This window comes from Siphateles boraxobius, unplaced genomic scaffold (genome assembly GCF_051911475.1).
Source record: "Siphateles boraxobius isolate OS27281-9 unplaced genomic scaffold, OSU_SipBor_1 130, whole genome shotgun sequence".
NCBI lineage: Eukaryota > Metazoa > Chordata > Actinopteri > Cypriniformes > Leuciscidae > Siphateles > Siphateles boraxobius.
The window spans coordinates 39,667,784-39,694,253 of NW_027508734.1; the positions used below are offsets into that span (position 1 = coordinate 39,667,784).

Below are 26,470 nucleotides of genomic sequence, written 5' to 3' on the forward strand. Positions count from 1 at the left end.
CTTTATGAACTTCTTCACTTATAAGATTGATAATATTAGGGACAAAATTATAACTATGCAACTAGGGTTGGGCGGTATTTCGGTAATATCGTATACCGCGGGGTCTTAAAATAGCAACGGTATCAGTTTCAATACCGTCATTACCGGCACTTATATATAATAAATAAATATAATTTATTCAATGCCTAAAAATGCTTATGTAGTTGTCATCAAGTGACAGTGTGGAGGAGAGGGAGAGAGAGAGAAGGGAGAGGCGGTAAATACTGACTAGGCAATTTGTAAATGTTGCAATAAAAAAGGTGACCGCGAGAGATGGAAACACCTCTAACCTAATGTCGCATCTCCGAAACAACCACCCACTCTGTGCTGCGAGGATGCATTTTGCCCCGAGTTCATTAAATAAGCGCATTCGTTTATATTTGTTAAAATATTATAATATTATTTTTTTTTACGTTGATAATGAAAACTGAACAGCACGAGTAAAGATGGAATGCATCGGGAGTCAGACATTGACCACTTAATTAAGTTTCATTTTGTAAAAGGCCTTTTTTTAAAGTGAATTTCGTTTTGTGTAAATTGTATCCTAATTTTAATATATATATTTTTTATCAACCAATAATAAATAAGAATCAAATATAGCAGACAACATAATGACATGATCGTGCGCTGGCGCGCCGCGGTCACTTGCATTGAAATCTCATCATAAATTAACCGAAACTCAGTGTATGTCTCACAGACATGAAAGATATCTAAATAAAGCTTGAAATTTCATTAAACGAAACAATTCAAAATGAAAAGAAATAGGCCACTCGCTGATTATTTAATCCATGATGTGCATTTCTCTCTATGCGCGTTCTATACGGAAATGGCGATCATCAAATTAAACGAAACTATTCCAAACGAAAAGAAATAGGCAAGCCTACTCTCTGATTATTTAATCCATGATGTGCATTTCTCTCTATCGTTCACTATGGAGATGGCGATTCGTCAATTTCTTTAAACGAAACAATTCAAAAGGAAAAGAAATATAGGCAGCATACTCTCGGATTAATCCAGGATGTGCATTTCTCTCTTGATACGCGCGTTCACTACGGAGATATCAATCGTCAATTTCTTTAAACGAAACAATTCAAAACGAAAAGAAAAAGGCTAGCCTATACCTTCTGATTATGTAATCCATGATTTGCATTTCTCTCTATATATGCGCGTCCACTAGGAGATGGCGATCGTCAACTTAATCTTTGCAGCACTGACAGAAAAGTTGTATTAATAAAAATCAATGGACGCGTGTCACCGGATTTACAAATGCACTTCTGGCTGCTTGTTTGTTAATTTAATTTAAATGAATTAATAAAATGAATACAACTGTCATAATTAAAATAATTAAATAATATTAATTGTCCCATTTTTGCTCATTTATAAATAGTATTTATATCTACCACCCCCTGAGCACCTGGGTTAAACAATTATTTGGCGCCACCATATTATAACGGCCCACGTATTAAAAATAGTCGAGTCTAAATAGGGCTCCGGCTCATATTACATTTAATGCCGTCAACAGGGATCAGACACAACGTGCACGGGTTGGCCTTGATTTTTTTTTTGTGTGTTTTTTATGCCCGATCTGGTATTCAGTTTCTGAACGGTGTAGACACAAGCCAACAGTTTGGTGACGCTGTCTGAGCCTTATGTCATAATTTTTAATTAGTCACGGTAATACCGTATACCCCGGTAAAATAGGGGGGAGGTTTAACGGTATCAAAATTTGCATACCGCCCAAGCCTATATGCAACCGTCTACTACAGCATCACATCAGGGAGTGCATTATAGTCTCCCTGAGGTAAAATTTGATTCATTTGTTGCCATAGGAGAGGAAGAATTTTGCAAACTCGTTAATTCATCCAAATCGACAACATGTATGTTAGACCCTATACCGATTAAACTACTGAAAGAGATGCTTCCAGAAGTCATAGATCCTCTTCTTAACATCATTAATTCGTCTTTGTCTCTAGGATACGTACCAAAAACCTTTAAGCTGGCTATGATTAAACCGCTTGTTAAAAAAACGCAACTTGATCCTACAGAATTAGTAAATTACAGGCCGATCTCAAATCTACCTTTTCTGTCAAAGATACTAGAAAAGGCAGTATCCTCACAACTATGTTCCTTTCTTGAAAGAAATGGTATCTGCGAGTATTTCCAGTCAGGATTTAGACCGCACCATAGCACTGAGACAGCTCTCATTAGAGTCACAAATGATTTGCTCTTATCATCCGATCGTGGTTGTATCTCTCTATTAGTGTTACTTGATCTTAGTGCTGCATTTTACACCATTGACCACAACATTCTCTTAAATAGACTACAAAACTATGTTGGCATTAGTGGAATTGCATTACCATGGTTTAAATCATATTTATCTGACCGCTATCAGTTTGTAGCAGTAAATGAAGAGATGTCTTATCGATCACAAGTTCAGTATGGCGTACCACAAGGCTCAGTACTAGGACCGCTGCTGTTCACTCTGTACATGCTACCTTTAGGAGATATCATTAGGAAACATGGAATTAGCTTTCACTGTTATGCTGATGATACTCAGCTCTATATTTCTTCCAAACCTAACGAAACTCACCAATTCACAAAATTATCGGAATGCATAGTTGATATCAAAAATTGGATGACTAGTAATTTCCTACTACTAAATTCTGAAAAAACAGAGATTCTAATTATTGGACAAAAAACTTCCACACGTAATAACCTAGAATACCGTCTAACACTTGATGGCTGCTCTGTTAAGTCTTCGTCGTCAGTTAGGAACCTGGGTGTGCTCTTTGATACCAATCTTTCATTTGAAAGTCACGTGTCTAGTGTCTGTAAAACCGCATTTTTCCATCTTAAAAATATATCTAAATTACGTCATATGCTCTCATTGACAAATGCGGAACAACTAGTTCATGCGTTCATGACATCAAGGCTAGATTATTGTAATGCTCTACTGGGTGGTTGCCCTGCACGCTTAATAAACAAACTACAGCTAGTTCAAAACGCAACCGCTAGAGTTCTTACCTAACCAGGAAGTACAACCATATTAGCCCGGTTCTGTCAACACTGCATTGGCTCCCTATTAAACATCGTATACATTTTAAAATATTGCTGATTACTTACAAAGCACTAAATGGTTTAGCTCCCCAGTACTTGAGCGAGCTCTTAACGCATTATAGTCCTTCACGTCTATTGCGATCTCAAAGTTCTGGCCAGTTGATAATACCTAGAATATCTAAATCGACTGCTGGCGGTAGATCCTTTTCCTATTTAGCACCAAAACTTTGGAACAATCTTCCTAACATTGTCCGGGAAGAGATACAGTTTGTCAGTTCAAAGCTAGACTAAAAACACATCTCTTTGACCTAGCATTCACATAACACTCTATAGACTTCTATAATTCAATATTAGGCTGCTTAGATTAGGTCAGCCGGAACTGGGAACACTTCCCTTAAATAATGATGTACTCGTTACATCATAAGAAGAATGGCATCTACGCTAATTTTAGTGTCTTTGTTTATCCCGAGGTTTTCCCGCAGCCTGCCGGATCCAGGCCGTTTCCAGATCTGACGAAGGACTTTCGGCTGGACCCGATGACAATGCAGTGCTGAAGTGCCAACTAGCCTCTCCCTATGGAGGATCCCTATAGCACTCTACAGATAAAGCGTTGTGGAATTTTTCGGTTCGCGTACCTACCCAAAGTGATAAGATAAAATAAAATTCTGCATCAAAATTTATAGACAAGTAGTTTGTTTAGGCATGGTAAGGAATTACAAACCTACGCACATATATTCAAACGCACATAACTATAGAATCAATTCTTAATACGCATGTGAACGCCATCAGCGTCTATCACAGGTTCACGTTTAAATTCTGTTTAGAGAGAACGGTGTCGTCTTAGCGGCCCCTAATTTAATAACAAATGATCATTTAGACGGAAGTGAATCAATCAAAACTAACTTTAGCTGGGAAAAAATTTTTTCAAGAACCACTATAAAACCAAACCAATCTCTGTTACCTTAAATTATATGTTTATCTCTGTAAAGCTGCTTTGAAACAATCTACATTGTTAAAAGCGCTATATAAATGAGGATGACATGTTCATTTTTATTTTTGCATTTATACTTTTGCAGGTTACATCATTACGCCAGTAGGTCTTTATGAAGTAAATTGAAGTAATTGAATCGTTTATTCAACAGATTTGTTCAAAAGACTAATTCATTCAGAAACAAAACAAGTGACTATTGCTGCATCTGAATATGCATACTTCTACTGTATAGTAAGTGAATAATAGTATGTGACGTGAGTATATCCTAATTCACAGTATTCTTAAACTGTAGGCATAAAGTAGCCTTGATGACATGAGATCACGTGAGAGAATTTTTGAATGGCAGTAAAGCGTTACAACCAGAGGTTGGGCTTGTTGGACTTCATGCTGCTCTGCGCAGAAACATCGGGTCCTGACTTGAAGCAGCGAATGCTGGTTCAAAATTTTCTGCCGATTTGAGACAGAGATTGTCTTATTATAGGGAGAGAGGGTCTGTATCAACATTTACCAATAGAGAAAGCGTACAGCTAACTTGGATCACGTGAGGCACCTCACCCTATCGTGTAATGGTGACGTCAGTGCACGCAGTTCAAAGTTTTATGACAGTCAGTTCTATCTTACGTTAATCAGTTTCTTGTGGATTATTAGCACATTGGTCTTGTGTATAAATGTTCTATATTTGGTGTTATATCGCTAGTAAAGGTAGAAGTAGGACTGCATTGTTTGTGGAATGTGTTTTACTGTGTAAAAAAGTGTGAATATCTCTTTTAGCTGCAAAGTAAAACTACATTTAAGATTACACTAAAAACTTAATTGTAATTTAATACATATTTAATTAATTAAAATTATATGTATGTATATGTATAATTCATTAAAAAGCGTTATATCATCATATACACACACAGCTTAAAAAATAACCTTTTTATCATACTAAAATCTATATATCGTTCCCAACAAAAGTATTAATTGTTTAGCGTAAAACATGTTGAAGATTAGTGGACACTGGACAGTAAGTCGATTCATTAAGCGATAAGCTATTTCCACACAAAAGCGGTTTATTAAGTGTAGTGATGCCTATTCGTGATTAACATCCATAAAAAAAATGGCCTCTGGTCTACTTCCCTGCATGCCGCACCGTTAGCATTAGCCGTTGTGCTTTTTTGGCTAAAGGTTGCAGGCTTGCCTTCTAGTGGCTTGTCACAATTATTGCTGGTAGGTCACATGACAATGGCAACATAACGAATGTAAGTAACTCAGAATTATATTAATGCTACCCTACATTCATAATAAAACATTATTTTTTAACAGTCGTTTAGTACTTACTTTATCAAAAACAACACGCTAATATAGTATGTCCGAATACATAGCATTCAAAAAGTACCTGGATGACCTTCCACTTATGCCGAGATTCTGAAGTGTGCATTCGGTGGACACTTTACTCTCCCATGAGGCCATGTGAGAGAAGTTGTGAATGGCGGTGAAGCGACGCAAATGACGCTGTAGGTCACATGACAATGACAACATGGTGGATGAACAGTAGTACGTCCGAATTTCATTCATACTACACACATTCATACTATAGAATGTAATTTTTAATGCTCACAAAGTAGTTGTCAAATTGGTAACTACCACCTGCTCAGAATACGATTTCGGACACACGTAAGTCACATGACAATATGGGGATGCAGATTTAATTCAGACTATAAACGCATTCATACTATAGGCTTATACTTTTTGAACAGACTTCGGACGCAGCTTCACTAATTCAACCGACTGTTAAAACACTGAAAACACCCCTACTCTGTGTTGCTCAGAGAGGTGCAACAGTTAAATCAGCTGCATTTGGAACTATTTTTTTATTGGTGGAGAAAAAAATACACCAAAGAAATAAGCAATAGCGATTTTGTCTTATATAATAACATTCTTTACTGAACAGTGGTATAAAAACTGTCACACTCGCAGTCGTGCTGTTGGTCTGAATATCAGCAGAAGTGTGATTATCTGCTTGTGTTATATTGCTTAAATATAGTTTATAAAAACATTAATAACTCTCCACCTATACAGACCTACAGCCACTCAACCCAGAGCTCACTTTCAGAACTTGGGAGTTACTGAGTGTAAAAGTCCAATCAAGAGGCATCTAAACACATTAATCACTCCATATTATACAAGCATCACATGCAAACATTTACATGATTGCTGTGCATTATATACAAACAGCTGCTAGTTTATATAATCTTTATTGATAAAGATATCAGTACACAACTCTTCTGCATTCAGGAAGTGCAAAATGTAACAGTTGCCCAAGCAACCTAACTAGCCTTCAACTCACATGCTGCTTATTAGTGGCAGTTGTGATGTATCCCACAGTGCAAATGAATCCATTCCCTTTGTGCAGTTACTAGGTATGCGAGAGTGGAATGACTTCATGGTGAGGGCTGTTTTGGGATAGGCCTTGTGAGCCAGATAGCACAAATGTTTGAGAGTTTCAGAGATGATAACAGGTCTCTGGAGGAGTGACTCTCTTCCGCACACTTCACTTATGATGGCACTAAATGGTTTATGCCAAATGTTGTGGATGTTTGACAGGTACAGCAACTAATATTACATATAGGCAGGTGTTCTCTCTACCAGACCTTTTTAAAATGTACAATATTCAAGCTTTACAAACAAGAGACAACAAGAAGAAAGGCTTCATTCCTACTAGAGAGGAAAAGAAAAGCACTAATTGTGTGTTGACAGATCGTTACACGACATCTTTTAGCTCAGAGACTACTTACCCCAAACAATATTCTGACTTAAATTGAGTTTAATAGGAAAATTAACAAGCACGTCAACTATTTTGACCCGTGAGGTATTTCATACCATGCTCTGCTCGTCAAGATGTAAATAGCTGAGTGATTTGGAATGAAATCTCAGAGGATCATCAGCTAAAGGTTAAAATATAGAACAGCTGCTTAGTAGCTGGAATAATCTCACAGTGTGAAAGCCCAGAGGGCAGCAGATGTGTGAGAGTTTTTTTCACCGTCTCAGCAAGAAATGTGCACAAACACCATGACAAAAAAAAGAGGAGGAAAGAATAAAATAATAAAAGAGACTATTGGTTGGCATCCATGCAAACCATGACTTTAATTCAAGTTTAATTTGTAAATATCTAGCTCTGTCCTGAAACTCTAGATGGTGCAGGCTGAGAGGTCATTCATGTAATCTGTTAGCTGCTATCGTTTACTATATGGCACAAGCTGATTGTTCTCTAGCCCCTTTCACACAGCGCGTTGATCCCGGGAAATTGCAGGGGAATTGCCAGAACGCCTTCTGTGTGAACGCAAACACGACCCGGGATTGATCCCGGGATTGATGCCGGGTTGGGGACCAAGTAACATTGCCGGGATCAGTCCCGGAACGCGCGCTGTGTGAACAAAAGCCGTAATCAATGCTGTGTTGTAATGATGACGCTGAAGTGAAGTGAAAGTAGGACGTAATGCGCTAGTTTATGATCGAATAAGAGAAAAAAATGCACAAGTGTGGTTTCTCCAGAGAGAGAAATCGCAGCTCATAAGCAAACTATAGACGCTGCTGAGACATTACATGTCACATCGATGTTACGGGTGTTTACGGGATTTTTACGGGTTGTGTGTGAACACACTCTCTGATTCCGGAAAATCACTGGCAGTGTGAATGAACCAAAATCAAACGAACCCGGGTCAAATCCCGGGTAACTTTATCCGTGTATTTTCCGGAATCTCTGTGTGAAAGGGGTCTGTTGCATCAGCAGCCAATGAGATTGCTTTCTGAACATTTTTGGTTCATTGTTCGCTGTAAGCTGGTCCTGCACCACGCTATCAGAGTTCCTCTGAAACCCTCCACCTCCCCCAGCTCCACCTGTCTAGATCTGCTACGGGTAATTTCATGTATGCTATTTGCATGGCTACATGCTCACAGCAGCATAGCTGTGCAAACTATCCCAAGAGTTGTCTTGATAAACTATAGAGTTGCCCTCCCTGATTCTATCACTATATCAGGCCCCTTTGTGCAGAGATTTACTGATAGCACTCTAGGACAAATAAATGCAAGCTCAGTCATTCCACCACATTTGATTGTGTGGAGTCCTCTAGGAGCATAGTAGTTTGACATACAGGAAGGGAAGGGGACCTAAGGAGATTGGGGTGAATAAACCACTTCAGAGTATTTTTATAAAACACAGCTGTTCTCTGACTCAACACAAGATTATGTCCACAATTACCATTACACAGTGTCAGTATGTTTGTGTCTGTAGCACATTTTTGTGAGATGTTTCTCTGTTGGCATGTCAGTCAGAGTAGTTGACTGTATCTTAATCACACTAATGGGTTAAATCTGCTTGTTTTGTCATAACATAAGACCTCAAAAGGAATGTTATCCTTAGATGGAACGAAGTCCACTGCCATGACATCCTCCAAACAATCTAATGAAAATGGACAATAATTTAAGCAAGATTAGAGGGATAGTTCACCCTAAAATGAAAAATGTCATATCATTCCAAACTTTTATGACTTTCTTTCTTCTATGAAACATAAAAGAAGATATTTTGAAGAATGTTAGTAACAAAACAGTTTTGGTTCCAACTGACTTTTATTTTATGGACAGAAATACAATCAAAGTCAATGGTAACTGGTTACTAACATAATCTTAGGGAAGTAACAAATTTCAATTTAATTTATTTCCCAAACATGTCAGTTCCTAAAATTAAGTATTTATCGTCAAAAATTGATATACATGTGCACGCACTTCCAGGCCATTATTTTGTGGCTGTGAGTTGATCCTACATCAGTGTTGGCTATTTTTGTTACCACTAAGCCAATATATTGTAATCCAATAACCCAGAAGCTGTTGGACGACTGCTTGCTAAATTTATGCCAGTGAGTGTTGCTGTTTGAAATAAATCTCTGGAGAAAGTTATTGATGGACTTGCTGTTCTTGTGTTGAGCCAACAGTCACAAACACAGCAATGAGTACGAGAAAAAGATTTAGGTACCAGTCATGGTGAAACAGAAGTCTGAAAAAGAGCAGCCGTGTCCAGACACACAGTTTCTGAATGACCTGTGGAAAAGGCTCTCACCCCTTTGTTTATAATACTGGGTGGCAAATGAGTGACGAAACCTGTGGTGTGTCCGGGAAGTAGACATAAATCAGGTATTGCTTACTTACCTCCCAGACTTTTAATGAGGACAAGACATTCATCAGGAAAAATCACAAATTTCAGGGGCCCTGAAACAAGAATAAAATTAGTCCTGCCAGACTGAATAATTAGCCATGATCAAACCCTGTGATGCAATGAAGTCACTTTGAAGCGGAGGAATTATACACTGATTCACTCAGAAGTTAGGTTGAAATAAACAATTTATAAAAGATTTGCTCTTCTGCAATAATGACCGGCCGATTGCACATTATTCTGCTTATTACATGGCTACTCACTGAAATAAATAAACATGAGGAAATTAGATACTGATTTTGAGTTGAAATAATTGTATAATCTTAACTTTAAGTTAGAAAAAATACTTAAGGTCATTTTGAGAACAGTTTATAACTGAGATGCAAGATGGTGCCAGTTGCGTCCGTAGGAAACAAGAGAGAGATGAAAGTAGCGCCAGTTTCAGTTACCTGGATGAGCGGACTGATACACACCCATTAATGACGGTAGAGATTCCAGAAAGTATAAAACAAGAAGAGTTTAGAAAAATCCATTTAAGCAATATTCACATATACCTATGAATATTAAAAGCGAGAAGTTAAGCAGAGAACACAATCAGCCTTGAAGTTTGAAATGTTGCAGATAGAATCAAGTAAGCAGACAGCTGAACGCAACAGGCAGAATGAGGGAAAGCAATTAGTGTCTAAAGTAAGAAAAGCTCCCAGAAGAGCTCAGCTAAATTCCTACAGCACAAATCCCAGGGGTTTGAACTGATTTAACAAGCCCATGTGAGCGCTTATCTGAAAACACAAAATATAGTAAGAAATAAAATATTTTGGTAACTTTTGAATGAAGGAGGAGTATCTGGCATCCTCCATAAAAAACTAACTCCCTAATTGAACCTTTAAACTAAGAAGACCATTTATAGTCTATGATGTCATCTGTCAATGAATTACCTGTTGACATCTAAACAAACACAAGCTCACTTCTTCATGAGGTAGTACAGAAAAGATGATTTAATGTACATGCAAGGGTATGGTCTCCACCATTCTGGATTAAAAGCAACAACAAAAAAACACTGGCCCATTTAAAACCACCCATTCTCAGGTGACTTTTGATTAATCACATCACTTAGCAATGTAAATAAATATTTTCTCAATATTTGTGATTAGAACAGTATTTTATCTAGCTGTAACTGTAGGTTTTTCCATAGATCTTGAACTCTTCTAAGCATTTGATGTGACTGCTCCTTCTGCCAGCATGCTCCATTCAAATTTGAAAATAATTTTGGTTTAAATCTTTGTTTCAAATCTTAAAGCTCTAGTAGGTAGACATGACTAAAAACACCCTGCATGCAGATAACAGAGATAACTTGACAAACATCCTTGGCGATTACTAATGCAGTCACAAAAAAAAAGAGAAAAAAAAAGAGAAAAAAAAGAAATGAAGTAGTTGCACAGAGAGAGCAAGAGAATCAAAAGAAGAATGTTTTGAAACAATCCTAAAAGGGAATATAGCTTTCAGTGGATTTGGTCATTGACCGCCAATTGATGATCATAATTATAATGTTTATTAGCATAACAATTCTCCTTTATATGGCAGGAATATTAATAGTTTTATGCTTGAATGCTTTTCTGAATTCAGCCACTTGTTTGTGAAGACTCTCTGGTCATTGGTGGATTTTTCTCTTCAGGATTATGGGTATTGTAGTTTAGCACCTGGATTTTGTCAATTAAATACTTTTAAAAAAAATAATTTGATTGTTTGAATAATTCCAGAACACGACTGTAATCTATAAGTAAATCATCTCCCATTTTTTTAAAACAGTATAAATCAGTGCTGTTGGTTTATAAGCTGATATGTGCTTTACAAATAAACTCAAAAACATAATGTCAGTTTAATGTTGTACATCTTTATTTTGTAGACATTAAATTGAGATTCTTAATATAACTACATTTTACTGGGGCCCCACTGAAAGTTTGCCAAGGCCCCCTATGGGCCCCAGCCCCCTGGTTGAGAACAACTAGTATATATAATATATATAATGGCTCCCTACATTAAAATTAGCATAAATTCTGAGCCAACAAGATCAGGAATAATTCTGAAACAAGATCTATCACACAGCAAACAGTCTTATAAACAAACTATTAAAAGCCCACGGTACTGTTTGTTCTTAACAGTATCTTGACTCAGTTTGTTTCTTTTAATGAAGACACAAACATGAAAAAGTTCAGCTTTGCTTCAGTAAACAGGGGTGGAGGGAATCATCATAGCTGGTCTTTTTTCCAGGTTATGTGAATTCCAGCGGTGAAAGAGATTAGCATTATCATGTTCTTCCTCTTACTGCTTGTCCAACATGTTATTACTAGGCTACCTGTGTTTTAAAATCCATTATCGTGAGTACTGTATCACAGTAATGAAAGGCTTGCCAGGGCATCTCTCCACATATTTGAGGCATGTTACACGCTTTGCTGCATTTGAACCAGACAGATTGTTCACACCTTATAAAAACATTTACGGGACCAGCCCACATCCGTTTGTACCAGCACTGTACAATATCGAATGGTGTCATGCCTTGGATTACCAGATACCAGAGGTTATCGATCAACGACATCAAAGCAGATGGGATTTCCTTCCATTTCCTCGCCCTCATGTCGTTCCTAACTTAAATAACTTTTTTCTTCTATAGAATACAATTAACGTCATATTTTGAGAATGTCTCGTGTGTGTGTGTGTGTGTGTGTGTGTGTGTGTGTGTCCATAGAATGTAAGTCAATGGTCACCAGATCTGTTTGGTTACATTCTTTAAAACGTCGTCTTCAGTCGTATTTGAACAGCGTGAGGGAGCGCAAATATTGACATCATTTTCACCTTTGACTGAACTATCCCTTTAAAGGTGCAGTAGGTAACTTTTGTAAACAAATATTTGTTAAAACGGTCATTATGTCCTGACAGTAGAATATGAGACAGATAATCTGTGGAAAAAATCAAGCTCCTCTGGCTCCTCCCTGTGGTCCTATTGCCATTTGCAGAATTACACCGCTCCCGGTCAGAAACAACCAATCAGAGCCAGGAGGAATGTCTTTGCAGTGTCAATCACGCTCGTGTACGCGCTGATCACCCCTCTCTTACACAGCGCGAGCGCGTACCGTCGTTCGTGACTCTACTGTTCAAACTTGTTAATCCAAATGAACGAGTCTTTTTCGGAGTAATTTCGTTCATTCAACGAACGAAATGACTCGAAAAAATATTTGTTCATTTTGATGAACGAGTTCGAACAGGATTACGAACGTGCATCACAGAACAGAGCAAGGCGAGCATTTGTGCTAATAAAACTTAAAGTTTTTTTATTTATTTTTGAAATGACCGATCGTTTCGCTAAATAAGACCCTTATTCATCGTCTGGTATCGTTTAAAGCCCTTTGAAGCTGCATCGAAACTGTCATTTGGTCCTTGAAACGTTTGTGTCCTATTGAAGTCCATTATATGGAGAAAAAGCCTGTAATGTTTTCATCAAAAACCTTAATTTCTTTTTGACTGAAGAAAGAAAGACATGGACATCTTGGATGACATGGGGGTGAGTAAATTATCAGCAAAAGTTTTTTTAAAAGTGAACTAATCCTTTAACGTTATTTTACTAGCTATTTATAACTTATAGAAAGAGTGCAACGTTATTAAGTTACATGTATTGCAAAATACATAATGATTTGAGGACCAAGTTTGTAGTCAAAGTATGGGCAGGCCATAGTCAATGTAAAGCATATTGTTGATGTTTCGTCCCTATTAGTGAATGTTCCATAACTGTTTATAATCCTCCGCCATCGGTGGTCCTGCTTACTAGCCTGCGCGTTCACGGCAGGCTCCGCTGTGGGGGAGGAGCTGTGGAGAGAGGGCTGTAGTGCAGCAGAGAGCAAGGGGGTTGGACCTGTAAGTTGTGCTTGTTCAAATTTTCAGGCTAAGTCAACATTTTCTCAAAACTCCCTACTGCAACTTTAATTAATTAAGAGGTCAGGATTCTGATTGCTTAATGCTGATATTAGAAAAGTATTTTTTACATACATATATATATATATATATATATATATGATCATTATGTGCAAAAGTCTTTCCAGCCATTTCTCTGCATCCATATCCTTTAGTGCTGTATGCACAAACACAAAATGTCTTACTGACTCCATCTAGTGGTGTAACATAAAAATACATCAAGTGAAGAGAAAACGGCTGAAACCAGAAAGTGTGTCACAGAAAAGAAAATTCACAGCAGGTGTCTGAGACAGTAAAGAGTTTTATTTGTTTATATTAAATCGAAGGAAAGCACTATAACATACTTCACAAACCAAATGCCTTGTGGTGTAGTACAGTGGTTTTCAATCCGGGCCCTGGGGACCCAGAGCACTGCACATTTTGTTTGTCTCTCATGGACCACTGATGATAATAACTGACCTGATGATCTGAATCAGGCGTCTTAAATAAGGAAGACACAAAATGTGCAGTGCTCTGGGTCCCCATGACCAGGACTGGAAAAAACTGGTATAATAAATCTGTAATGTCAGAACAACACAGATTTCAATATGGCATATTACAAAAAAAGGAAGTAACACTAGTGGACAAGAAAATATTTTTTAAATAATATAACTGTACATTTTTAAAAATGTGACAAAAAAGACAAACAAAAAAAAAACCTTCAGTAAACAGAATATCTTGTTATGAAGACTATATATAAAAAAGCCATTTTTTTGCCATTAGAGCACAGGGCCTGGAAATAAAAAAAAAACTAAAATAAAAAATGAAAGCATCACAGTTCACTCAGAGGGACAGCATGTGGACAAGAGCAAGAATAAGGCAGAAGACGAGAGAGAGAGAGAGAGAGAGATAGAGAGAGAGATAGATAGATAGAGAGAGAGAGAGATAGATAGAGAGAGAGAGATAGAGAGCGCGTGCGCGAGAGAGAGAGAGAGAGAGAGAGAGAGAGAGAGAGAGAGAGAGAGATGGGAACAGACTCTTGTGTGGTCTGGGGCTGAAACAAACCATCAGACCCAATGAAAACCACAGAAGAACGTTTCACTCCCATCTCTTATAATCTCATGCCACTGTTAATATTTATGAAAAACTTAAAGTTAACTGGGAAGATGACAGAATGAGAGAGACGATTAAAAGATGTTAGTTATATAAAGACACTTTTTTTTTTTTTCAGAAACAGGATGCAGTAACATGCTCCACAGCCCAGAGTGTGTCTACATCACCCATAATCATGTTCTTCTTATAATAGATGCTTATAATACATCTAAAGAACAATATAAAAATAAACTGCAGCTGGAGGGGGTGAAAGACAAATCTCGTTTTGCCTTTTGTACATGGGGGACCAGATTTATCGATACTAAAGGCATTCGTAAAGGTGCGGTCACATTTATGTTGTTCGTCATTTTTTGGAAATGGAATTTCACGAGGGCGAAAGACTATGAAGGTGTTAGATGTGCTTCATACATCTCTACACTATTGATAATAGACAATGGACATTTTTGCCTGGCAAATTAAACAAAGTCACCGCCCCTGAATCTCTGCTTGTGTCAATCGTCCTCTCTTTTTGCCTACTTGGACCACAATGAACAATGCACAACAAAAAGAGGAATAATTTTAGTCAAGACTACCTTGTTTGACTTGACCAACAAGATAGTTTTGACCAACACTCTACAATGACCTTGATGAATGCAAAAATACACACCAAAAGCAAAAAAAAAAAAAAAAAAAAAACCCACAAAAAAAAAACAATTGTGGACATGGCACACAGATAACGTTGCTATTGCTTTCTATTACCAACTCTGTAACTGGAATAGAAAGCTACACGGATAACAAAACAGATACAAGAGTGCGTTTCAACTTACCGGATCTTTGCTATAAAAGTTTCTCTGGGTATCTGGGAACATTTTGCCCGGATCTGGCAGTCAAGAGGCAGGAGACCACTCACGATATTGGTGAAAAAATACATTCCTGAGCTATACTTAGACATCTTTCTTCATTTCAAAATATTTGGTCATTTGAATCTAGCCATTCACAAAATATACTGCATTTATTTCAAAGTCCTCACATGCATAATATGCCCTCTTAACGGCGTAACATCAAGCAGATATCTTTACGTCATTAGAAATAACATCTTCGGCAAAAAAATAAAAACACCAGAATTTGCTACTTAAAAACCAAAAGATCAATTTTGTTCAAATCAGCGCAAACTTAAAACAGAGCAAGAACAACGATACACGTGTCTCATGTCCACACCTTTTAAAGACGTTTTAAAATTCCAAAGTGTCTTTTTCCCGTAAAAACCCCTCACAAGGATCAGAGCTGCAGAGAGGGCCCATGCTGAACAACGGTGAAAAATACCATCACAACAAACGTTCACTAAAGAAGACATCCACAACAAAAGTTCAAAGGGAGAGAACATAAACAAGTACAAATACAACTGACATATTAGAAGCCGCATTACAAGTCTGTATAAAATCTGAAATAAGCACAAAGAGATAGTAATTATACACATAAAATAGTTCATTTTTGTGGTCTATATTGTTCCAGCCGTCTGAGACAGTCCTGTGCTAAAGTTCTGCATAGCCAAAGCTTCTAGCTAACTATGGACTGGATCAATGTCAGCGAGATTTTTTTTCTTTTAGATTTATTCCAAAATCATAAAAATTTCAGCGCCTACTCACAATTCGTAGTTCTTAAACTTTATCTTTGTAAACAGTTTGCCCTTTTTTCTGTTTCAAAAATACATTCTAGTCAGAAAATTGAGAGGCATATATATGTGGCAAAGCTCTCTTTCATAGTTTTTTCTTTTTATACAAAAAATATGCAAAATAATGCTCTTTACACATCATCTAGACTCTTTCGTCCTCTTTTTCTAGCATGTGACTGTGCAGGAGGAGATCTCATGAATTCTCGTCTTCTATCATTTGAATGATGGGGACTGGCCACATTATGGAGGACGGTCTGAGTACAAGTTGTACAAGCTGAGTACATGTACAAGTTGCTTTGGCTCACAGACCAGCAAGGTGACCGCTGATTGGTCAGCGAACCTAACGCACAGCAAAATCAAGCGGTTAGCTTAGCGCATGCTCTAAACTTCAGGCAGTGACGCCAACAGACTGTTGGTTAGTTTAGATGTGTCTGCTCAGTAGCCAGAGCCCGATTCAATAGAGCGGCTGACACCAAGCGCGTTCTAGTCCTGGTTCTGAAACAAAGGTTGGGTGGTGTTGCGAGGTCGGGGGAGGCTCAACCCATCCTGCTGGTGTCTCGTATCACAGCATTTGGTGCATCAATATGGGCTGGTATTAAGCCGGCTGTCGACTCCTTCTGTTCCATAACACGTCACATTGTCGTCTTCACATTCAAGACCGTCCCATCCGTTTGCTGCTATCCAAATGTCACTGAAAGCTGGTGTGACACGATAACATTAAAAAGTATTCTGTAAAACAATCACATTCATTTTGTTTTGGTTGCATGGCTTTGAATAAGACCAGCAATGCAACGGCCCGAACCAGCCATCCGTTTGGCATTGCTATGGCTTCGGTGTTCTGATTGTCACTCGGCACTAGGAGTAGATACACGGCAGGTTCATTCGTTTAAGCATGTTTGTTTGTTTCATCGTCTTTACAGGTCAAAGCAACCGTGAAGCGTCCAGATTGGTTTCACACATCTGTTGAGTGATGAGCATTGTCTCGGGAGGCAGATGGAGCAAGCTGAGCAATAGCGGCCACTGAGAGACGGCGTCTGGGTCACTCATGCGAACTTGATGATTCGTTTTATATCAACATGTAGTGTTTATGCATGCGCTTTGTGTTAAAGAAAAAGTAAAAAAGATATTTTTTTATACGTTTGTAGACATCCGAGTGCTATAGGTTCTGTGCTTAAGTCGTCATGTCCATGGACTTGTATGTATGCATGCATGTATACATGCATGATGTGGCTTTTTAAAGTCTGTCGCTTCGAAAGCTGTCCTCTACTGAGGGGTCAGGGAGGACCATATCAGGGTCACTGAGCATGCTCAGTCCATCCAAACTGAGCGGCTCGATACGAAGTTCATCCTCCAGAGGAAAAACTCCCTCTGAGTCCAAACACTCTGGCACTGCAGACAACACACTGCTGATGTCCTTAGACAGGTTGGGATTGGAGTCGTCTGAGAGAGAGCAGAATCGTGAGTGAATACAGGAGCTTGATACCTGAAAGGCTAGTTCACTAATCAGTCTTATGGAATCTCTGAGTAATCTAACTGGTTTTGGTTTGGCGTGGCCCAATCAGACGCGTTTCTTCTGGGGCATATACATAAGACACATTCTTATGTTGTAATACAATATAGAGGTCTCAAGACACTATTTTTAACTTTACATTCCATTAAGACTCAAACACTTGTGTCGAGAAACTCAAAACAAATGCAGTGTGAGACACATTTTTTTCATATATACACTACCACTTAAAAGTTTGGGGTCTGTAAGATTTTTTTGTTAAAGAAATTAATATTGTGACAAAAAATATATATTTAAATTAAATGCTGTCCTGTTGAACTTTCTATTCAGTTTCCACAAAAATATTAAACAGCACAACTGTTTTCAAAATGTGAAAAAAAGAGATATGTCTTGAGCAGCGAATCAGCATTTTAGACTGATTTCTGAAGGATCATGTGACACTGAAGACTGGAGTAATGATGCTGATCATAGTAATAAATCAGATTTTAAAATTCAAATACAATTTTTAATTGTAATATTATTTCACAGTAATACTTATTTTACTGTATTTTTAATAAAATAATGGCAGCCTTGGTGAGGATAAGACTTATTTCTAAAAAAATTTAAAACTAAAACATACCCCAAACTTTTGAATGGTAAACCTATGAAATGTTTACAAATAAAAACAACAACATATAAACTAAACAGCTGTTGGACGATAAGTGACAATCAACTAGGATATTTTTGAATGTGACATTTCCTTGCTATTCCCGTTTCCCTTTTATTGGCAGTTACATAAAAACAATAGTACATGAATGAGACTAATTTTTTGAAGCAGAGCTTGTACCTGTAAGGATGATGTTGGGCACTCCTCCTCCACAATTAGAGTAAAGCATGTTGTGCCTCATCTGATGGTGGTCTTGCAGGTTGCCATGGCTACCACCCAAGCCCATGAGGGCAGCCTGGGAGCAGTAGAGGTTGGAGGAAGGGTCAAATCCTCCGGCCACTGAGCTCATGACATTCTCCAACATGTTATACTGATCCTGAGGTTTAAACACATGCAACATATTTTTTACAGTGAGACAACAGATGAGCAACTAAGGAACCAGAGTGCACTGCAGAATCTTATACGTTTACCTGATAGGACGAACACTTGGACTGACGTCCGGAGAATTGCAGCTCCATAAAGGGATCGTTAAAGAATGCTGCCATGCTGTTGTGCTGCACGCAAAAAGAAGCAAGAGGAAGTTATAAACATGTTCACACTATATACAGCCATGGTTAATTATTGGCATCCTTGGAAAATATTAACAAAGAAGCCTGTGAAAATAAATCTGCATGGTCAATCCTTTTGATCTTTTATTTAGAAAATTCACAAAAATCGAACCTTTCATTTCAGGTCTCTTTATGAAATAAATGTTTTTCTCCAAAACGCGTTACACAATTAATGGCTTGTATTCTATCCTTTCCAACCTCCTTTTGCCAAGATAACAGCTCTGAGTCTTCTCCTATAATGCCTGATGAGTTTGGAGAACAACTGACAAGAGATCAGAGATCATTCCTCCATACAGAATCTCTCCAGATCCTGCAGATTCCCAGATCCATGTTGGCGCTTCTTCTCTTCAGTTCAGCCCACTCATTTTCTATAGGGGACCGGTCAGGGAACTGGGATGGTCATGACAGAAGTTTCATTTTGTGCTCAGTGACACATTTCTGTGTTGATTTTGATGTTTGTTTTGGATTGCTGTCCCGAAGGAAGATCCAAACACGGCCTACGGCCCATCAGAAGTCGTCAGGTTGTGATTTTTTATCTTTTGGTATTTGCTAGAATCCATGATAGAATCCAGGACTTTCAGCAAAAAAATAGGCCCACAACATTACAGATCCAGCAGCATATTTAACCGCACTTTTTATCCCTGTTTGCACCAAACACATCTGGTGGGTTTGCTGCAAGACAGCTCTTTTTGTTTAGTTTCATATAGTCACTTTTGAAGTTCCAGTCATGTCTGACAACTGAATATGCTGGAGTTTGTTTTTGGATGAGTGAGGAGGATCTTTCTTGAAACCTCCCAAACAACGTGTGGTGATGTATGGGTTGTTTTTTAAAATATTGTTTAGGCTTTCTGACCCAAGACTAAACTAATATCTGCAATTCTCCATCTGTGATCTTTGAAGTCTTTGGCCACTCAAAATCTCCTCTTCACCATGCATTAAGACAATATAGACACACGTCCTCTTCCTGGCAGATTCGTAACATCTTTAGTTGATTGGAACTCAACAATCTTTTGCTGTACATTATAACTATATTATTTGGTTTTACTCATTGTGATGGATGATTAAGGGAATTTAGCCTTTGTGTTTCCTCATATTTATACTTCTGTGAAACAAGAAGTCATGGCTAGACAATTTCATGTTCCTAGTCACCCTGGTGTGTTTAATGTAAATGGGAAAATTTCTAGGGGTGGCAATAATTGTGGTCAACGTGTTTTGGAGAAAAACATTTATTTCATAATGTGATTTTCCTTCAATGGAAGGTTAGATTTGTTTGAACGAAAGATCAAAAAGATAAACAATGCCTATACCATGATGGCAGTTGAACAAACTCAGGGTTAGAGGATAGGTGTACAAAACCAAACCAGTTCAATCAGGCTGTGTTGGTACATTGATGCTGATCATAAACTTTCTCTGTTAACTCAAGCTTTGATCCTGAGTTCATGAACTGCATACACATGAAAGTGTGACATCAGTAGCGAACAGCCAATCGCATGCCTTGAAACACAGAAACTGCGATTCACCTAGCGAGAGAATCAGCAAGATTATTTTCTCTCTTCTGCCGAAGATCAATAGATTGAAGAATATGAATTACATAAATGCATTTACACAGCAAGAAGAAAATATCTTACTATCAGCGCAAGTGAAAGTTGTGAAGTTAGTTAATGTAGTTGATAATATATATAGGTTTACAGAGACTCTGTCATGTAAGCTCAAATGTAGTCATTTTTAAAACATTATCTACCGATAATGTTCATTCAAACTAAATGTTTAACAATAATTATAATGTATTAGGGGTATTATAATTCTATAAATAAAATATAAATCATATAAAATAACTATATTAAATAATCATTGCTGAAAGCCAGACAATTTTTATTTTAAAATATTTTAGTATGTAGTGACCTTTAATTTGGAGCACTAGTAACAGGGCGAGTGACTTTTATTGCATCAGACATGTGTCACTTTGCTCACAGCTGATTGGTCCAATTTCTCTTTGAGATCTCTTACCTAGAACACTGAAACTAGAAACAGAAACTTGCAACGGAGCAGGTTAGCTGTTGAGAGCTACAATGGTGATGAACAAGGCTAAAATCTGAGCTACTTTCATGGTGCCTAAAACCCAGGATTGGCCCAAACTAAACTTAAACATACCTGGCTATCCACCTAAACCGGCTTCATGGTATAGGCCCCCAGGACTGTATATCTCATCTCCGAATGACATTATTTACATTGTATAGTGCTGGAAATAGTGCCAAGTGTTTCTACAGTCTTGGCTGATCCTAATATGTTTCAGTGTTTTCCTGTTCTGCCAAAAATAACCAGCCTGTGAAACAGCTGAACATTAGCCTCTTCCCTCAGAGCCCTGTCTCTATTAACAGCTGATTTCAATTGGAACTCACAGCGCTGGAATTAAAGTCGAGTGGGACGTTCTGCAGCGGGGACACAGGCTGGTGCTGTTGGTGCTGTTGGTGCTGTTGGTGCTGTTGTTGCTGCTGCTGTTGGCCACCTGTTTGTCGCTGCTGCCCCCCTGGATGCTGGGAGCTCTGCTGAATAGACTGATGGGACTGGGGAGGCTGTTGCTGCTGCTGCTGGGTTTGCTGGTAATGGGGGTAGGGAGGGGGCGGTTCCATTGGCAAGTTACTGGTGTCTAAGGCAACCCCCTAAAGAGAACAGGAAAGTTATAAAAATCATTTGACTAGGCTACAGTATGCACCAGAAACACTCTGTTCTTGGCAAAAACGAACAATAAACCAGCTGCAATATTTCTAAACAGAGCGCTCCACAAAACAAAGAAATATATATTTTTAAAAACATGAGAGCGATGGCATTGAGTTATACAGATGACACCTGGTTTCATAGTCTGTTCTGCACGTACAAAAATCACACAAACACAAAAAGTATGACTTCAGAAGACTTTGAAAGTACATTTTTATGGTGCTTTTTCCCCTTTTTTTAACAAAACACCTGATTACACCTGGTCACTTTATGTGTTTTCTCTGATCTGATAGCTATCCAATAGTGAAAAGACCAGGTGTAAATACCCTCCAAAATACTTCCGAGATGGATTTAAATCTCATAACTCAAACCACTTCAAGAGGTGGTTTGAGATGCATTTCAAATGAAACTGGACAAGTGTAAATGCATCTGGTTGTTGAAACCACATATGTAAATTTAACTCCTCCCAAGATGGTACAAAAAAATGTGTAAGAGCATATTATTACCGGCTCCTGGTAGCCAGATATGACAGCGCTACTGCAACACACATTGCCACAGATATGGCCCGCCGCAGATGAGTAGCTGAGTATGTCTTCAAGCGCAAACTGCTGCAAATGAAACTCAAAGTTTGGCGTCACATCCTGAAGCTCAACACACAATCATCTTCATTAAAAGTAGTAGGACTAAATGATCTTTCAAGTACTGATGCAGCTCTCCCTCTTATTGTAGTCTTTGATTTTATTTATCATCAGTTAATTTCAAGGTCATTCTCATATATGTTGCTTTCGCTGATGTAAACTCCACTAAGGGTGCTTTCACACTGGGCTCGTTCGCTGCAGTCCGAGCCCGATTGATCCCGGCGGCCCCCACAGCGTTGGTCTGGTTTCACACTCAACTTGATTCTATCGAACCCTGGTGCGTTTGCGCACATCTTAGATCATCGCAAACGTACACGGTGAATGATAGAAAACAGATCGCGGGTCAATACATTGTGTTTTTTTATTAATTTGGTGCTATTATGCATAGCTGAGTAAACAACACAGGCTTACTGTGTGTGTGTGTGTGTGTGTGTGTGTGTGTGTGTGTGTGTGTGTGTGTGTGTGTGTGTGTGTGTGTGTGTGTGTGTGTGTGTGTGTGTGTGTGTGTGTGTGTGTGTCGCATAAGTTGGCTTTCTGCTGCTTGCAAACGGACTCTTTTGAGGAGAAAGTGGATTCCCATTAATTTGTTGCCATGATTCCACATGCTTTGCTCAAATCCAGGGTAAAGCATCCCTATCATCCCTTACATGGGTTTTATCTAACTAAATACATCATAATCAGCTAAAACGCATGTGCAGGTTACTTTACTTTCCTGAACAAGTGCGCAACCGAGTCCCTGTTGCTTTCACATTCACGCGAACCGCAGCACGATTCGGTAGGAACCGAAGTCAGACCACCTCCTCCAGGCAGTCTCGGGTTCGGTACCCCGGTGCGCACCGGGGTCTGCATGACAGTGTTCACATTAGTGATTTTTTATGTGAACCGTGCCCTGTTCCGAACTAAGCTGCCGGTGTGAAAGCACCCTAAGACACATTTATATGACCAAGTGTACATTGAAATGTCTTAATAAATCAGATAGCTATTCGATCAAAGAAAGCACATGAAGTGACCAGGTGTAAACAGGCCCTTGAATGCAGCCTTGGAGAGCATAAGAGAATTATTTTTTTTATTTTTTTTAAACAACAACAACAACCTAATGGTAGTGTATATTTGTATAACTGCTCTCTGGATACCAACTCAAGTAAACTTTGAATGCAAACTCATAACAATGAGTACAATTATTATAAATTATTAACTTCAGTTATAAACTCCCATGAAAGACTATAGAAAGTCTAGTTAAATGATTACATAAAAAGAACCAGTTTAAAAGATTCAACATTGAAAGAAAACAGTGGCACAGAGCATAAGATTAACCTTGGGATTTTAGGAATCAACACAGAGACTCTACAACAGATAATTGCAATTAATGTAAAAAAAAACACAAGAAAAAAAAACTATGTTTTTACACAGCCCAAGGTACAACAGAAAAAACAGCAGTAGGGTTTGGAACGACATGCAGACGAGCATATAATGAATTTGAATCATAACTAAGCCATTTGGAATTACCACAGTTTGTAGCAGAGAATCTGTTGTTGAATTCAAATGGCTGCGCCACATGGACCAGATCAATTTGATAGTGTTGCACAGTGCATACATTTGAATTCAACACAGAAATCTGTTACAATGCCTTGCGGGGTCAAAACTGATCAGTAGGGCGCTATTCAAAGATTCAAAATAAACAAACCTTTGCTATCCACTCATGCCGTGCAGATAATTGGTCTGTGCTGCATGGTTCATTTGTTAGTGCTGTATCACCACACATCTAAGTATTTGCCCTTCAGTATTCGTCGTACACAGCAGAAAAGGGTAGTGCAAGATTAAAAAGATTTTTTTTGAATGTGTAGTCGCACAAGTGAAGTCTAACAAGTTGCAGTCTGGAGCCCTGTCCAGTTTAATACAAGAAGTCTGTGATCTTTTGGATGAATATTGAGAAAAGATACCACTGCAGAATGTGAGATGTTATGTGAAGCGTTTAATGAGCGCTTACTCACCTGTGTGATCGGAGAGAGTGAGGGCGACATTGTCGGGGAGAGCTGCTTACTCAGGCTTCTCCTCTGATCACCCCCTGGAGAGAGCGTCAGAGGACTAATGGGTGCCGGCCGCCTCCTGGGTGAACTCGCCATGCCCGTTGGAGGAGGGTTGGACAGCGAGGAGAGACGTAGCGACGTGTGGAGCGATGGATTGCTGAGAGATGAGTGCAGCTGAGAGTTGTTGAGGGACACCTGGATGGAAGGGTTGCTTAGAGAGGATGACAGCCCTGAGGGGACAACAAACAAGACATAATCAGCTTCAGAGGTCAAAAGTTCTTCTTGAACTGCCATAATGAAACCGAGATAAACCAATAATGGCTTTATGAGTCACTGCGTGCAGGCCGGCCGGCTCTTGTCCTGATGTCCACTCCTCAGAGAAGACACTGAGCAATTGTCTGCAGGTTACTGGACCAGTGAGAGCGAGAGAGAAAAGAGCCGTTTATGAGCAGCCAATTCAGGGGTTAAAGGTCACCTGTGTCTCTGGGGATCAGCCAATGAGCGAGCCGCACAGCAGAAACATCCCAGCACACCCTGTTCCCAGACGTGAGAGCGAATGGAAAGAATAAAGCTCAAGAGAATGGAAGTCAAAGAGAGCGATCAGATGGCGGATGGATTTAAAAAGGGGGGATGAGAGAGGAGGAGAGCTGTAGTCTTCTGCATGGATGTGGCCCTTTAGAAAACACAGAAAGCGCCTACAGTGTAAGCCTACAGTGTGCCATTAAACAAAGACTAAAGTGTTCAGCCAGGCTCTTCTGAAGCCAGGAGATGCTTTAACAGCAAATGAGACTCCATGAATAAGGATTTGGTCACAAACAAAAGCTCTTTTTATCTTTAGACTGTGCGCATGCGTGAAAACCAGCACAACTATTAATGAGGCTGTTTATGCCGGATATAGTCAACCTAACTGACCTTGTGAGTTTCCAATGCCCAGATGCATCATGGCTGCGGGCAGGTTGCCGGTGCTGCTGCCTCCGCTCAGGTTGGGATATCCAGCCTCGTCGGGGTCCAGCGGAGTAGGCAACGGAGAGGGGAAGTGCAGGTTACTGAGGTCAGGCAAAGACCCGCCAGTGTTTAACGTGCCCTGGTAGTGAGACAGACCAGCATTCTGCTCTGGAGATGGGAATATACTGCAGGGAAACAGAGACAGACAATTTCAGGATGTTTAAATGTACAGCAAATATCAATGAAACACACACACAAGTAAATTTCCCTTGACTTACTTGATTCCAGGCACTTCACAGGACTTTGGCCGGGAGGACAGAGACTGTACCTGCAACCAGGCAACATGTGAATTAAACGTTCACACTAACCGATGAAGATACATTTAACAACCTACCATCTACAAATAATCAATTAGAACCACTGAACCTAGTAAGACAAAATGTTATCATACTCAAATCAATACTACATTTTCTGTAATCAACAGCACAAATATTTTTCTCTAATTCAAGAATACTTGGATATATGTCACTATATGAGAGCAAAGATGATCACAATTTCTGTTTCATGCTAGCTTTAAATACTTAATTACTAAATTACTACTCTGAAATACTTCTTAAAAGCGCAAAACATTATTTGACCTCTATATTTTGCTTATATTGTTTAGTCTGTTTTAAGCTTTTTTGCAGCTCAGAAAGAGCTTGAGCGAATAATTGCCAGGTTGGGAAGATTAATTAAAACACTGGGCAGAAAACCTTTTTGAGATCAAAGCTCTGTTTGGGGGATTTAAACTCTTGACATCTGGCAACCCCAAGCATGAAAGCTAGTGGGAGTTTGTTACCAACACAAGATAACAGAAATGTCAAATAAAAAAAAGCAGCCTTACAGAGTACACCATCATTTAAATCAATACTTGATACATTTTTTCTAAACAAAATGAATAAATAACTACACCGAACACAGCTCTTTATTTTGTTGGTAATAGTGGCCAGCGAAATGTCTAATAAGTAAGCACAGATCTTCTATTTTGATCCAAAATCCATATCAGGTTTTTTTTTTTTGGGGCCTCAAATGAGTCATTACTCATTGTTACAGACTGTAGAAAGACTTTTTCAATTTTGCATTTAACATCCCTAGTCCTCGTGACATGTACTCACCTTTTTGGCCTCCCATAACTGTTTGGGCAGTGGCTTATTCACACCGATTAGATTGTCCTCATTAGGGACAGCAGGAAATGAGAACACTGAAGAAGAAAAAAAAAGAAAAGAAAAAAAAAACACAATAAATAATCCAGATTACTATCCTTTGCTGTATGTATATTCACATTGCACCAGTAGTGTTGCTCAAGTCACTAAAAGATAATTTTATATTTTCAACAGCTTAATTACAAATATACTAAATAA

General features: G+C 38.7%; 1 protein-coding gene across 6 annotated transcripts in view; it reads right to left on the reverse strand.

The window, feature by feature from the left end:
* Positions 1-13,524: 13,524 nt before the first annotated feature.
* crtc3 (CREB regulated transcription coactivator 3) overlaps positions 13,525-26,470 on the reverse strand; it is a 45,892-nt gene continuing 32,946 nt past the window's right edge. For 2 of the 6 annotated variants that reach the window (XM_077229425.1, XM_077229427.1), the window contains exons 8-17: positions 26,225-26,310; positions 25,349-25,398; positions 25,038-25,255; positions 24,090-24,355; positions 21,967-22,068; positions 21,145-21,405; positions 18,608-18,691; positions 18,318-18,513; positions 13,770-17,424; positions 13,525-13,636 (exon numbers count right to left, since the gene is read on the reverse strand). In XM_077229425.1, the coding sequence (XP_077085540.1) occupies positions 17,219-17,424; positions 18,318-18,513; positions 18,608-18,691; positions 21,145-21,405; positions 21,967-22,068; positions 24,090-24,355; positions 25,038-25,255; positions 25,349-25,398; positions 26,225-26,310 (1,469 nt within the window). In that variant the 3' untranslated portion in view covers positions 13,525-13,636; positions 13,770-17,218. Of the gene's footprint in view, positions 13,653-13,769; positions 17,425-18,317; positions 18,514-18,607; positions 18,692-21,144; positions 21,406-21,966; positions 22,069-24,089; positions 24,356-25,037; positions 25,256-25,348; positions 25,399-26,224; positions 26,311-26,470 lie in introns of all 6 variants that reach the window. The other 4 variants (XM_077229431.1, XM_077229429.1, XM_077229426.1 and 1 more) reach the window with 3 other exon arrangements.